Source organism: Dendroctonus ponderosae, unplaced genomic scaffold (genome assembly GCF_020466585.1).
Source record: "Dendroctonus ponderosae isolate FM_Combo_2020 unplaced genomic scaffold, Dpon_F_20191213v2 Dpon_F_20191213_8, whole genome shotgun sequence".
NCBI classification, from domain to species: Eukaryota; Metazoa; Arthropoda; class Insecta; order Coleoptera; family Curculionidae; genus Dendroctonus; species Dendroctonus ponderosae.
In genome coordinates, this window is record NW_026019016.1 from 1,391,858 (window position 1) to 1,405,634 (window position 13,777).

The following is a 13,777-nucleotide window of genomic DNA, read 5'->3' on the forward strand; positions in this document are numbered from 1 at the left end:
TTTTCAACTTGAAACACCTGTGGTCTTGGGATGGTGTATGCATGTTGCATACTCTGCATGACATTTGCGCTTCTTAAAAAGATCGTGTTTTACGTGTGACAACATCGCAAAAGTAGATAAGTAGGGCATTAAAACGATTATGAGACTGAACTTGTAACAAAGGTATAATTTACAAATTGTAAGTAAACTTGAAAATAGGATCAATAGTTGTTGATAAACCTACGTAATTCCTTAAAAAAGCATTTCGGTTATTTTTAAATAAAAATACTAAAAAATATATAATGACAGTGGCAAGTTCAAAGTGTCACATTTACTTTGTCGCACACTGTGCGGCAAAGTCCGTGCGTAAAAGTAAAACAAATGAACGCTAAAGAAAAGTGCTTCTTTTTGATGATCGCTGCTGTTCGCAAAATGGCACTTTTTGATTCATTCGAATAAAAAAGATCTTGTGTAGCTGCAATTGCAATGACAATGTTGAGACAAAAATAATCAGTCGTTGGTTTGGTAAAGTTGGTATGCGAAAACCTGAATCATCCTTTGTAAATTAACAAGGCGGAGAAATATTGATCGACGGAACAAACGTAGGGGTCTGGGACACACAAAAATAAATGGAGTTCACTTGACTCATTTTCCTTGGCCATGAAATCAATCGAAATGGGGCCAGTTTGACTTTCGAAACCTTAGGGTGAAGTTTAGGCTCTGCTCGCGTACAATCTGAATTAGTGATTAGCAGTGTCTTCAAGTGAATTGTACCACGCAAGCGTTTGCATTCATTGTAGTAATTTCTCTCGAGAAAAATCCTACTCATATGTGCTAATCATCAGACTGGCGTCGCATGGTTTTACCTACACTCTCCTACTACCGTCTACACGCCACCAAATTGATATGAACAATTTCCGAATAAAGTAAACAACTTTAGTCAGTGGCTGGTGCTCGTTCAAATTTCACTCGGTTCTTTTTCCAAAATATCAACCAACATACAGGTTGACCATAATGAGGGCGAACCATTTTAATTGTTAATCAAGCAGTGGTAGAACAGGCGATTAGCCGCTCATCAACAGAGCTTCAGTTTTGCAGAGTCGGTCGCGGATAATGTGCTCGGTTAGTGATAACGTTGAATAGTTGTGATATTAATAGTGCACAGGATGGATTACGAAACGGAAAAAATGCTAGAAGACATCACAAAGGAGATCTATTGCGAACTGGATGAAATTCGCAGCAGACATTCCAGTCGGCCTGATAGTTTTGCCGATGGCATGCGAAACTCCAATTCGTATAATGGAGAATTACAAGTGCACCGAGAGGCTTCTAGTTATGGGCAAAGTCGCAATGGACACAAGGCTGAGTGGCAGGAGTATTGGGCAAAGTAATCTTGAATTAGGATTTGCTGTATTTTTTTACTTCCTAACAAACCCTCTTGAAACAAACGTTCCTTGGTTAAAAAAAAATATTCAATCTGAATTAGGAGGCGTGAATGTTATACGAACCAGTTAGGAAAAATACATTATACTGGGTGAGTCAGTTTATGGGAGGCCTAGACTTTGACCGTTGATAAGAAGTTTTGCTTTATACACAACGCATCTTGCAAGTGGTTTAATTTTTTTTATGCTAACTGTTTATTTGCAATATTTCATTGAAATTCAAGGGTGTTGATATTAAATGCAATATTGCGGGATTTTTTAAACAATGAATCTCATTAAAACTTTGGTAGGTTAAGGTCGCTTAAAGTAACCGGTTTACACTCAATTATATAAACAGCACAAAAATCAACATCTAATGCGATTTAAGCGAAACTTCCAGGGTTTTCAGTCTAAAGTGTGTCCTAAACAATGTGAATATTTCAAGTTGCTACTCGTTCAGAATCGAAAGTTGCGAATTTTTATTGGAGAAGGTGCAGTTGCATGAAGACATTAATATTTACACCCAAATATACAAAGAGCGCACAAATCAACATATAATCTGATTTAAGCGAAACTTTCAGGGTTTTTAGTCTCAAGTGTGTTCTAAACACTGTGAATATTTCAAGTTGCTACTCGTTCAGAATCGAAAGTTGCGAATTTTTATTGGAGAAGGTGCAGTTGCGTGAAGACAGTAATTTTTACACTCCAATATACAAAGAGCGCACAAAAAAACATATAATCTGATTTATGCGAAACTTTCAGGGTTTTCAGTCTCAAATGTGTTCTAAGCACTGTTAATATTTCAAGCTACTACTGGTTCTGGATCGAAAGTTACGATTTTTTTTGGCGGGGTTGTTTTTCCTTTTAAGTCCAATATTTACACAGAAAGCAAAAATTAGCAGATGATGCAAATTAAATAAAACTTTCAGGACTTAGTATCAAGTGTTTTCGACGGTTTGTGAGAGTTTCAAGTTGTTGTTGATTCTGGTTCGGAACTTACGAATTTTTATTGGAAAAGATGCACTTACGCGAAGACATTAATATTTACACTCACTTTTACAAAGAGCGGAAAAATCAGTATCTACCGAAATTTAAACGAAACTTTCACGGCTTTCAGTCTCAAGTGTGTCCTAAACAATGTGAATATTTCAAGTTTCTACTCGTTCAGAATCGAAAGTTACCAATTTTTATTGGAGAAGGTGCAGTTGCGTGAAGACATTAATATTTACACTCAAATATACAAAGAACGCAAAAATCAGCATGTAATGCGATTTAAGCGAAACTTTCAAGGTTTTTAGTCTCAAGTGTGTTCTAAACACTGTGAATATTTCAAGCGGCTACTCGGTTTGGATCGAAAGTTACCAATTTTTTTTGGCGGGGTTGTTTTTCGTTTAGGTCCAATATTTACACAGAAAGCAAAAATTAGCAGATGATGCAAATTAAATAAAACTTTTAGGGCTTTTAGTATCAAGTGTTTTCGACGGTTTGTGAGAATTTCAGGTTGTTGTTGATTCTGGTTCGGAACTTACGAATTTTTATTGGAAAAGATGCAGTTACGCGAAGACATTATTATTTACACTCACTTTTACAAAGAGCGGAAAAATCAGCATCTATTGCGATTTAAGCGAAACTTCCAGGGTTTTCAGTCTCAAGTGTGTCCTAAACAATGTGAATATTTCAAGTTGCTACTCGTTCAGAATCGAAAGTTGTGAATTTTTATTGGAGAAGGTGCAGTTGCGTGAAGACATTAATATTTACACTCAAATATACAAAGAGATCAAAAATTAACATGTAATGCGATTTAAGCGAAACTTTCAAGGTTTTTAGTCTCAAGTCTGTTCTAGGAACTGTGAAAATTTCAAGTGGCTACTCGTGCTGGATCGCAAGTTTCGAATTTTTATTGTCCGGGTTGTCGTCCAACGATTACAAAGAGCGCAAAGTTCAACGGATGATGCGATTTAAATGAAATTTTCAGCGATTTTTACCTTAAATGATCTTTATTGACTGCGAATTTCAAGTTCCTAGTCGCTCTAGATCAAAAGTTATATCTGGTCGTGTCTGAGTCTGAACACATTAGCACGCCTAGAAATCTGCCCACTTCTCGTTGCGTAGCAAATGTTGAAGGATTAAAACGTTCTTCAATTATAGATGATAAAATGTGCTAAACTTGAATCAAATGTTTGCCATTTACTTTAAGCGCGATTTCCAAGCTAATTAATGTTGTAAAACCACTTCTGAAAAATTCGAAATCACAGTAAAAAGTGGTTAACCTTAAGATTGTGCGAAATATCTGTTATGAGGAAGCGCAATTAGGTTCCAATTAATGTTCGGTGATTAATTTACCATCGTTCAAGGTTCTAAGAATATTTTGAAGATTTACAGTCCAATGCTTCCCATTTTACGTACGTACGTACATACTAAAATCAATGATTATTTTGGGTTGTTGACACCTCAATATCAATTAAACGTTTCCGATACCGTGCGAGATTAAATAACAAAACCTTATCGCATTGTCGCCTTGATTTAACAACAGTATCGCTTCTATGAAAAGGTGTTTAACCGATATCCTTCGTTTGTGTTGACTTAAATCCTGTTATTATCTGTTAAAAACACAGTTTGTTTTTGTTGTTTACGACCGACGACGATAAATGCTTCCACAGTTGCTTCGGTAACTTTAAACAGGGCACATTCATGCTGAAGACAACTTTCTTTTAGAAATACACATTTTGCCAATTTTGAGACAATGGAATAACCGATGCAACTTGTATTAATTAGGTTTATTCAAAGTTCAAGTTTGTATTAAGTTTACGTTTTTTTTGTCGCAACTGCCACGCTTTGGGTTCATATGATTGAGTCATTCAGCAATCCTTTGCAATTGTTATGGTATTCTAGTGGATTTTAATGCATGTAAATGAAAGCGGCCTTGACTAGCAACGACACTGCATTCTTAGAATCAGATTTGATTAGTTGAGTAATGGTTGCTGGTCAATTTTATCGCCATTTGATTGACAAAGTTCGCAGCTTTTAATTTTCAGTTGCCACATCGACCGCCCAACAAATTAATTTATGCCCATTTCCCTTCAGAGCCTTAATGAATTAAATGGGCTATAAACGATTGCACATAATTGTGGCTTAATGCATAAAATATGGTTTTGACATTTTTTTGGGTGGTCTTTCTGCTCAGTTTGAACGGTTCTTATGTCGTTGGTGTCGTCGGCAGACCGAATTTAGTTTGGGTCTGGGTTGGACTTCGTGCAATCAATCACGTATAGTTTCCAGAAGGAACTGAGCAAGCATCTGTGCAATTTCGAGCACATGCTATATACCTACAAAGTGTTTTGTTGGGGGATTTTCAATTTGTTTTCATTAATGGGTTAGATTTTCTCAGCTGGTTGATGTGGGCCTTGTTCGATGCATTCATTAAGCTGTTCCATTGTTTTGAAGTCCTTTTGTTAAAGAACGTTTAGTATCTATTAATCATCTCACGTTAATTGGGTCAGGGCGTCACTTTCTTTCCTTGTCAGCCAAGTAAATTGCTTTGTAGGTATTTAATGTTATTCTAGTCATAGCTTAAATTGCACGATTAATTGCAGATTTTTTTGCATGTGCTAATTTTCATTTTTATTGCCGTTGTAAATCATGGACATAAATAGGAGGACGCGAGTTCATTGCAAATGAGCTTTGCATTTCCTTTGTCTAGCGAATTAGTGGCTAATTTTTTGATTTTTCTAGTGAAACCTCGATAGCCAGCGCAAGAGCGTCCGTGATGATCTACGACGACATCAACAAGAAATGGGTTCCATCTGGAACATCATCCGGACTCTCCAAAGTGCACATCTATCAGCACCAAGTCCACCAAACCTTCCGGGTTGTGGGCCGGAAGCTTCAAGATCATGAGGTAAGTCGGTGGTTTGCTCTGCCTCATTTAATCTGGATTAATGTTTCGATGCGATTGCAGGTGGTAATCAACTGTGCCATACTGAAAGGCCTGAAATACAATCAAGCAACTGCCACGTTCCATCAATGGCGCGACAATAAGCAAGTATACGGTTTGAACTTCAGCTCCAAAGAGGATGCAGATTGTTTCGCTAGAGCCATGTTTCATTCGTTGGAAGTGAGTATCCAGCCGCAAATTATCTGAGTTAAACGGATAAATCAATTGGATTTATGGCGCATTGTTTATATTAATAAGCAGTTTGTTTGTTTCTGGCACTATCGCAAACCTCACAACTTGAAGTCAATACTATCGTAAAACTGATTTTGTCTTAAGTATTGTGCGGCATGTTTGCCAGTTTGAACTGTGCTCCGATGGCATATCAGTCGTTTACAGTTTCCCCGATTAATGTAAGTTGCTCGTTTTTCAATTAATTAGGCAATAATCAAAAATATTTCATTGCTAAAGATCAATTAATATATAATAAAGTCTTACATGGGAAAAAATTCACAGCGAGTTTCATTAAAATCCGGGGCAAAATATTTTTTAAGGCAAAAAGAACTTTGGCCATCAATGGTAGTGGAGCCACACATTGTTTCTTAATATAGCTTAAGTCAGATCGTCTTCTTTTGAGCCAAATAACGTCTCAGTGCCCTTTGGATTATGTGCTTACGGGACACCCGGTATAATTTATTGTTCGTAAAAACTACAGAATTAAATGACGATCTACGTTGTAAAGTCGAGTTTTACTCAAAAAGCGTCACGTATGCAGGGTGATTCAGGTTTAAATTTGGTAAGTTCAAGAATCATTAGAACAGGTTAGAATAAAAAAATGGTATGTTCCAATATGTTAACTGAAAAAACTCCATTGTTTTCCAGGTACTCAGCAACGTAGTCCGTCAACCCGCACAACCGTCTCAATACGCGCCGCCTACCATTCCCCAACAAGTGCCCCAACAGCCGCCCCCAGTTCCGGCCCATCAGAATCAAATGCCGCAACCGGCCCCCATAATGCCTCAACAGCCTCAGCAGCCCCCTCAACCTCCGGTCCCTCCGCACGGCATTCCGCAGCACCAAATGCTTCAGCAAGTCCATCCTCATCAGCAGTACGATGAGGACATGGGCTACCGGACCATGACCAGGGAAGATGTGGCTATGATCCAGGTAAGAAGAATTTTCTTCTGTGGATCAGTGGAAGTTGTTAAGCGCTCGTTTCTCTTTAGGAGAGACGGATATCGGCTGCCCTGATGTCTCCGCAGCCAAGTTCGCCGATGACTCCGCAGAATAACGTTCCAGCACCGCCCGCAATGCCGATGGCCGCTCATAGTCCGGTTTCTCCTCCTCAAGCCGGACCTGGCGGGCATACGAGAACGGTAACAAAACTTCCATCTTGGATGTACTGGCTTAAATCTACTTGCACTTGGGGTTTTCTCGTTGCAATTGTTCCCCTTATCACTCACATTGTTTGCAAAAAGGCCGATATTTGACTCGCTTCTTTGCATCATTCCTCAGCGCACAAGGCTTTTGCCATTGTCCATTATAGTCCAGTCAGATTAGAGTTTCAGCCTGTTTCGGGCGCTAAATAGTTGAAGGTAAAAATGATTGGAAGTTGTTCCGAAGGATCTCAGAATATTGGGACAATAAATCGCGCGCCATTTCCGGCTGTGGAAGATTGTTTCAATAATCCAAGAATCAGTGCGAAAAATTGTTTTTTGTGCAAATTTCTAATTTTGTAGGTATTTTTAATACTACGAAAAAGTACTTAACTTATGTTCAATAGCATCAACGGTTTAAAAGTTATGCGCAAAAAAACGGTTTTTTGCACTTACTTTCTTGGATTATTTAAGCAATGGCAATTTATTGTCCCAATATTCTGAGATCCTTCCGAACAACTTCCAATACTCCTCTATCTTCATCCATTTAGTGCCTCAAAAAAATTCAATCTGGTCCGACCGGCGCATTGAGCCCAGCATTTCCCATTGAAACAGTGTTTTTTTGGTAAGTCCTTGTCTTCAGTTCCTGCTGTTTTGTTTTTGGCCAATTCACTCTCTGCTCGAGTCTCGTCCAGATAACCACAGGAAAGCAAAAAGTTTCAAAAGGCAATTGATTATCTAGTAGATTAACGCGGATATTTTATCACAAGTTATCAGTAAAACACCGAAATTTGGGCGGAGGTCATTCGGTTTTTGCTGCATTTCAATTATGCGGTTCTTGAAGCGGTCTTTGAGTTGTGTAAGCGCTAGAAGGACAAGCCTGGTTAGAGCTGTTCAAATGTGTTTTTGATTTTTTTACCTCAATGTGGTTATTTTTTCTGTTGCAGGTTAGTGCGCCTCCTGCGCCTCCGCCTCCTCCTGGTCCTCCGGCACCGCCAACAGCGGCAGCTCCGCCACCTCCACCTCCCCCTCCCATGAACATGTCGCGAAGCCAAAGCAGCGACGGTGGCGAAATCAATTCGCTTGCGGCTCAATTGCAAAATGCCAAACTTAAGCGAAATAATAAGGTAGGGATCGGAAAATTAATTCAAACACACTGTGAAAAAATGCAATTGGTTGCAGAACACTGTACAGCCAACGGAAAATAGCGGTTCCTCAACAAGTAGCGGTGGAAGCAACTATGGAACTATCGGTAGAGGTGGAGGAGGAAGTATGGCCTCAATGATGGACGAAATGGCCAAAACTTTGGCACGCAGGCGAGCGGCAGTTGAGAAAAAGGTACGTAAGCAACCACTGAAACCCGTCGAAATTGCTTTACTGATAAAGGGAAATTGTTTGAAGGTTCCCGATAAAGATGAAGAAGACAAAAAGGCGGCAGTGTGGGAGAAAACCAACACGCTGCCCAGTAACTCGTCAAAATTCAGCTCAGAATCGCCGAAAAGTGTACGTAAACGTTTTGGTTCCGCATCGGAGGAAACCATCCTGAAGGTAAACGGACTGTCTGAGGTTGCCATGTCTATGGGGCCGACTGAAATGGATAGTCTGAAGAACGAAATCGTCAAAGAGGTGAAGAAGGAAATTGCCAAGATGAAGCAAGATATTATAGATGCAATCAAAACAGAACTGAATAGAAGGTAATCAATTTACCCAAAGCTGACTTAACCGTGTATTGTATAGTTTTACACTTTGCGACAAGTAATATTATAATTACTAAACCTCGAAGATAAACTGTTCGTTTCAAACCCATGGAGATGCCATAGACTCAAAAATATCACGAAAACTAATCCGTATACCATTCGTTTGTGATACATTTTCTCGGCAAGACAACGTTGATTCAAACGGGCATTTCATTCAATCATCTACATTCAGCAACTATTTCATTCATGTGTATGTTAATCCATCTCGTGTAAAAATAAGACCTACTGTAAGGAATTTTTTATATAGCAAAAGCCTATGTCATATGTAAAAGTGAAGATACCTAATCAGTTTTACTGCGTAAAAAAGCTCCCGTTTTGGTTTTTGCGGAATGAATTCGACGAGAACTGAAAGTAAGTTTTATCCCAAATCGCCTTACTTAAAAAGATGGTTGTAACCGACACAGCGATACGCTCTTACTTTAAGTTTAACCATAGTATTTATTATATGCTAAGTTATTGGAAATCATTTTAATATGACTTTTATGACGAAAGTTAATTAAGTGATTCCTATTTTAGCCACGTTATATAAACTATATCGGTGCGCATTCATAAAAATTCATATCAAAGCGTAGATAATAACCGTTAAGCACAACTCTCTAATAGTATTATCTTCTTATCGCAAAGATATGTTTTATATAGCTCGGCCCAATCCTGTATATATCTTTATTAGTTTAAAGGACTTCCATTTTTTTAATTGCCTAATTTACCAAATATTATAACTTTAACTTTATGTGAACTGATTTATTTTTAGTTTATTCTTCTTCGATGTCGATCCCAGATCTAGGAGAAATAATATTACAGAATAATTATAAACTGGCAACGGGATCAATTAAAATTGCACATTTTTTTCATCCATTTCGGTCAATAGTTGAAGCAGTTTTGCAAAAAACGGACACTAAACTGGGCGTTTCTAATCTCAAATAATGTGAGTTCTAAAACGACAGTTTGTAGCTGTTTCCTCTACTGATAGCTGCGAAGTCTCGATTTTAAATCAAAAACAAATGGGAGCACGTATTACCTTAGATACCCAAAACCCTAAGATTTTAGTCCCGTCTAGATGCTTTCATGGTTAGTAAGAAAAAAATCATATGATACATCGACATTTTGCCTGATCCATAACGTAGAACTTAATATTGTCTAAAATGTACTGAAAATTTCCCAAACACACTTCAATGCATCGTTATTTGTTAGGAGCCTTGCAATTTAAGAGACTGACTAAAATATAGAGCGACAGATGCATATTTTGGCATTTTTTTCACTGAACATAATCGAACACATTTCAGATCGTTTTCAGTACATTTCAATGTTTCATTAGGTGTGAGGTAAATTCGAACCGTAAAGGTTCTTTATATAGCTTGTTATTCTAGGCAGCCTGGTTGTTTTCAAGTGAAACACGAGTTCTACGTTATTCCTGTATGTTAAAAGAATGTATAAATGACCTGATGAGTGATGAAGTTAATATATTCTATATAATTTTATGGTCATATAACTTTGTGATATCTCTTTGCATTTAACTGCTCTACTCTTATATTTCTTATGCCTCAGATTGGTTTACCGCTTATTCTGTTTTACTTTAACGTTGCTTGCACATGCATTTGATCAGAGCCAGTGGTGTTTTCTGCTCTCCAAAAAGGGAATAAGCTGCAAATCGATGTAGGAAAACACTAATCGTTTTACTTCGGTGTGATCTCATGAAGTTAAAATTGGCACAAGTTTTATGTTCGATATTTATATTTGAGAAACAGTGTATCTGCTTTAATTTTACGTTGTAAATTTTACAGTGTACTTGAAATAAAAATATAAAAATGTGAGCTTAACTCCGTTCGCTTAATCTGTCCTTAGCGAATTCCAGGCATTGATCAACGAACACACTGGAAGGGAAAACACGTTTTTGTAGTTGTTTTTATGTAAGTTTTTACTTACTCTATTTGATGCGGCAAATCGGTTTCTAAGTAGAGACACATGTGCCCATAACCATTTGGGGAGTATAAGTGGTAAGTTACATTGCCCTGGTAAGTGAAGTTTCGGTGATTCACTGCAGTATAATACAGCTGAAACCATTCAAGTTGCAGAAAAGTGCTTAAAAAAAGTCTGACCAAACCTACCTCGGTTGCAATACTGAACGGAATCGCTTCATCGTCCTCTGCATGCAAAATCATTATGGGACAGTCCACATTTGTGATGTAAGTTTTCGAGTCGAAGTTGATATCCCGTTTTATTATTGGGTTTAAGATTGTTGTGTGAAGCCAGGGCAGAAATGAGTAGAACTGAAATGTGAGCAAATGCTTTTTCTGTGAGCAAAAAGTCCTGCTGGCTAGTAATTACCTTAATTAAAGGAGAAGTCTTCATAACGTCCACAACCGAAGTAAAAGGTGCCTCCAACACTAAACCGGCGACACTTTCATTGCTCTTTTTAAGATCGGATATTAAATGCGTGGCCACGCCGGTGCCCAGCGAGTGTCCCCAAACGAAGATCTTCGCTCGACTTCTCTCCCGAAGCCACTTGTAGATGAATGCCATGTCGTTTACTATGTTGGTGTCTGTTAGGTTGAATCCTGTAGAATCCCCATATCCTGTGGTAAGAATTTTAGTTGAAACAGTTAATATCACTAGACTTTGAGTAGATTGTGTTACCTCTATAATCCACTGCAAATATATGAAAAAACTCTCTTAACAGTTCGTAGAGATTGATCGAATTGGTTCGGTCTGAGCCATTTCCATGCAGATACAATAAAATATTGTACTTTTCATTCGACAGGACCCCATCGAAATTATATTCCTCATTTTTCACAATATCGCTGACGATTTCCATGGGCAAAATTTGCCAGACGCCAAGAGTAACATTTTCAGAATGGGGATACGAAACATCAATGTACATGTTTCGCACTCCTGTAATGCCATACTTTTCGAAATCTGAGTAATTCTTCGCATCTATTAAGTCTACAAAGAATGGTTGGGTGAGGATGTGTTAAAACTGCTTTTAGTTAGCTTTCGCTGATTTCCAGCTCTTGTTTTAGACCAGGAGGATTGAATGCAAAGAGGTTGAAGTGTGTGAAATTAATTCGCTAACTTTAAGCAAATGTACAGTTGGTTGGTTTAAAAGAGCAGGACGAATCGGGCTCCAACTGAGTTCCATTATTTATTCTTGCAATGGTATATTATGCAGGATGTCTCAGAAACAAGTACCGTAAATTCAGGGAAAATAGGCCTTGTCCAAACACCCCAACATACATTTGCTTAAACTGAGCAAAAGCTTTGTTTCCAAAATAGAAAGAGTCAAAAAACTCTAAGTTAAAAACACAAAATTATAAATTTGCACTAGCACTAGCAGGCACTCAAAAGAAAATTAGCAAGCATTTCAAGTTAAAACCTACACAAACATTAAATACCTAGTGAGAAACTGGCAAAAAAATGTTCAATTCGCAATTAGATCATTTCAAGCTTGCAAGTTTCGGCACCGTTTTACCAGATAATATTGCAATTTCGAACACACTTACATGTGGGAAACACTATGCTCTTTTGTATGCTTGCACTAAACATGAAGGTAACTGGTATAATTACAAATAGTAAAATAGCGACAATAAACAGCAAGGTCACTCTGAAAGCAAAACAAAGCGTTATGTTACATTGTTTCTAGTTTCTACCTTATAAAATACAAAAGCAAATGCAATGTGAGCATGTATACAGGGCCTTACGGGCAAAAGATCTACTGAGTGGCATCAATAAAGAAAAGCCCTGTATAAAGCTGAGGCTGTTATGAAATGGGTATAACTAAAATTTGATTACAAGCGCTCTACAAAGCGGTCAATGTGATGAATTATTGGAAAAGGTAATCTTTATCTTTAACAGTAAGTGAATTTATTGCTAGATGGTATTTATACTTACGTAAATATGCCGTAGGATTTACAACACCGTCCAGAACACATAATTAAAGGATGTTCTTCTCTCTAAGGGTTTAAATGGAAATTAGAACGTGCCAGTCCAGTGAAGGAATAACTAATTAGCAATCAAATTAAAACCGGTGCAGTAAAATGGGTTAATCTAGCTGGGCAGAAATGAATGCCCAGACAAAAGAAAATGAACAAGAACAGACTCAAAATGTTAAAAGCACAAAGATAAGTAGTGACCCACTTCTTCACATGCATTGCTGACATGTGCCTTAAGACGTTAGTGTTTTTATACTTGTATGTTGTATGATTTTTATGTGAAAATGTTATTTAATATTTTGTTTAGGTAATTTTAATTGTTTCACTTAAAATTAATTAAAGAGTTTGTTCAGAAACCGCTACAAAATAAAAATTCAGCAACAACTTTCAGTTATATTTAACAAAATGCAGTTAAACTCAGAAGAACAATAAAATTGATTTTTAAAATGCCAACTTTTTAGCGAACAATTGAAAATGTACTCTACAAAAATCCTCTATAACCTGAAGCTTTTGTTTAAGCAAAACCCTCGAAAAGTCTATATAACTGAACTTACAGCGGCACTCAAACTATTTCACTTTAAAAGCCGCCAAACTATTAATTATATAATACGGTTATTAAACATTTTAAGTCGTTTTTAAGAATTAAAAATAAAATAATTACAAAACCACGCTCTAACTTTCAAACAATAACAATTCAGTACTCTACTTCTTTACTAGCGCCACAGACTAGCGCATATAACATCAAACTAACTTACGCATGTCATTTAAACAACGAGTCAAGATGGCATTAATGCGCTAGTTACTTCTTCGTCTTTATCTATGTCAATCCCTACGGTGTTGTCCACTTTGCACCCTGTAGGTCAATACTTTTATATGCCTAACCGCGAAGCAAACTGTATTACGGGCTGTGCTCTCTCTCTTGACTATGGATCTGCGATAAAAACATTTTTATTTGATGTTTTAAAGTTGGGATCAGCATTAATCTGCTTCTTTGAAGCAGCATGTCGAAATTGAATAACTTTATAAAACATTTTCACACATATTGTTTCTGTGAACAAAACAGGATAATATGAAATTATATAATTATGAATATTAATTGGGGCTTTTATTTCGACTAAACACTCAACAGATCGGCACCATCAAACGGTGATGTATTTTTTGTATCTAAAATTATACTTTTATACATTATACATTCTATTATTATAAAAAAATAGATGCAAAATACGTAAATGGTTTCTCTATATATCTTACTGTATATATTGGTTTCCCTTACCATTTTTAATTGGTTTAACTTGGTTAACCAACGATGCCAAAACGAATTCTGTGGCTTGAATGGTTCTTGAGAAACTTCGAGAAAAGCAGCGTCATGTTCAAGTGGATTTTGCAA

General features: G+C 37.2%; 2 protein-coding genes across 8 annotated transcripts in view; one reads left to right on the top strand and one right to left on the bottom strand.

Annotated features, from left to right (window-relative positions):
• Positions 1-12,701, top strand: part of LOC109544847 (protein enabled) — an 18,649-nt gene extending 5,948 nt beyond the window's left edge. For 2 of the 6 annotated variants that reach the window (XM_048668890.1, XM_019915222.2), the window contains 9 exons: positions 5,133-5,298; positions 5,359-5,514; positions 6,214-6,498; positions 6,558-6,707; positions 7,655-7,834; positions 7,890-8,045; positions 8,109-11,042; positions 12,102-12,312; positions 12,365-12,701. In XM_048668890.1, coding sequence (XP_048524847.1) covers positions 5,133-5,298; positions 5,359-5,514; positions 6,214-6,498; positions 6,558-6,707; positions 7,655-7,834; positions 7,890-8,045; positions 8,109-8,405 — 1,390 coding nt within the window. In that variant the 3' untranslated portion in view covers positions 8,406-11,042; positions 12,102-12,312; positions 12,365-12,701. Of the gene's footprint in view, positions 1-692; positions 1,367-5,132; positions 5,299-5,358; positions 5,515-6,213; positions 6,499-6,557; positions 6,708-7,654; positions 7,835-7,889; positions 8,046-8,108; positions 11,043-12,101; positions 12,313-12,364 lie in introns of those variants that run through there. The other 4 variants (XM_048668887.1, XM_048668888.1, XM_019915221.2 and 1 more) reach the window with 4 other exon arrangements.
• On the bottom strand, positions 10,178-12,411 carry LOC109544848 (lysophosphatidylserine lipase ABHD12). Of its 2 annotated transcripts, XM_019915224.2 has the most exons (7): positions 12,350-12,403; positions 11,962-12,062; positions 11,099-11,404; positions 10,790-11,037; positions 10,570-10,731; positions 10,388-10,515; positions 10,178-10,335 (listed from the first exon to the last, which is right to left on the bottom strand). In XM_019915224.2, exons 1-7 carry the CDS (start codon positions 12,388-12,390, stop codon positions 10,278-10,280), a joined length of 1,044 nt encoding a protein of 347 aa, XP_019770783.2. In that variant the 5' UTR covers positions 12,391-12,403; the 3' UTR covers positions 10,178-10,277. The 2 variants fall into 2 exon arrangements, with proteins under 2 accessions (XP_019770783.2, XP_019770784.2); XM_019915225.2 differs by lacking the exon at positions 11,962-12,062 and having other exon boundaries at positions 12,350-12,411.
• Positions 12,702-13,777: the final 1,076 nt, after the last annotated feature.

Bases quoted from the DNA above. Each gene is read 5' to 3' on its own strand.
- LOC109544848 (XM_019915224.2), bottom strand. From the start codon at position 12,390: ATGTGTTCTGGACGGTGTTGTAAATCCTACGGCATATTTAC. The intron at 11,405-11,961 runs GTAAGTGTGTTC...CATTCTTTGTAG, and splicing joins GAGCATAGTGTTTCCCACAT to ACTTAATAGATGCGAAGAAT. The intron at 11,038-11,098 runs GTAACACAATCT...TTCTTACCACAG, and splicing joins ATTTGCAGTGGATTATAGAG to GATATGGGGATTCTACAGGA.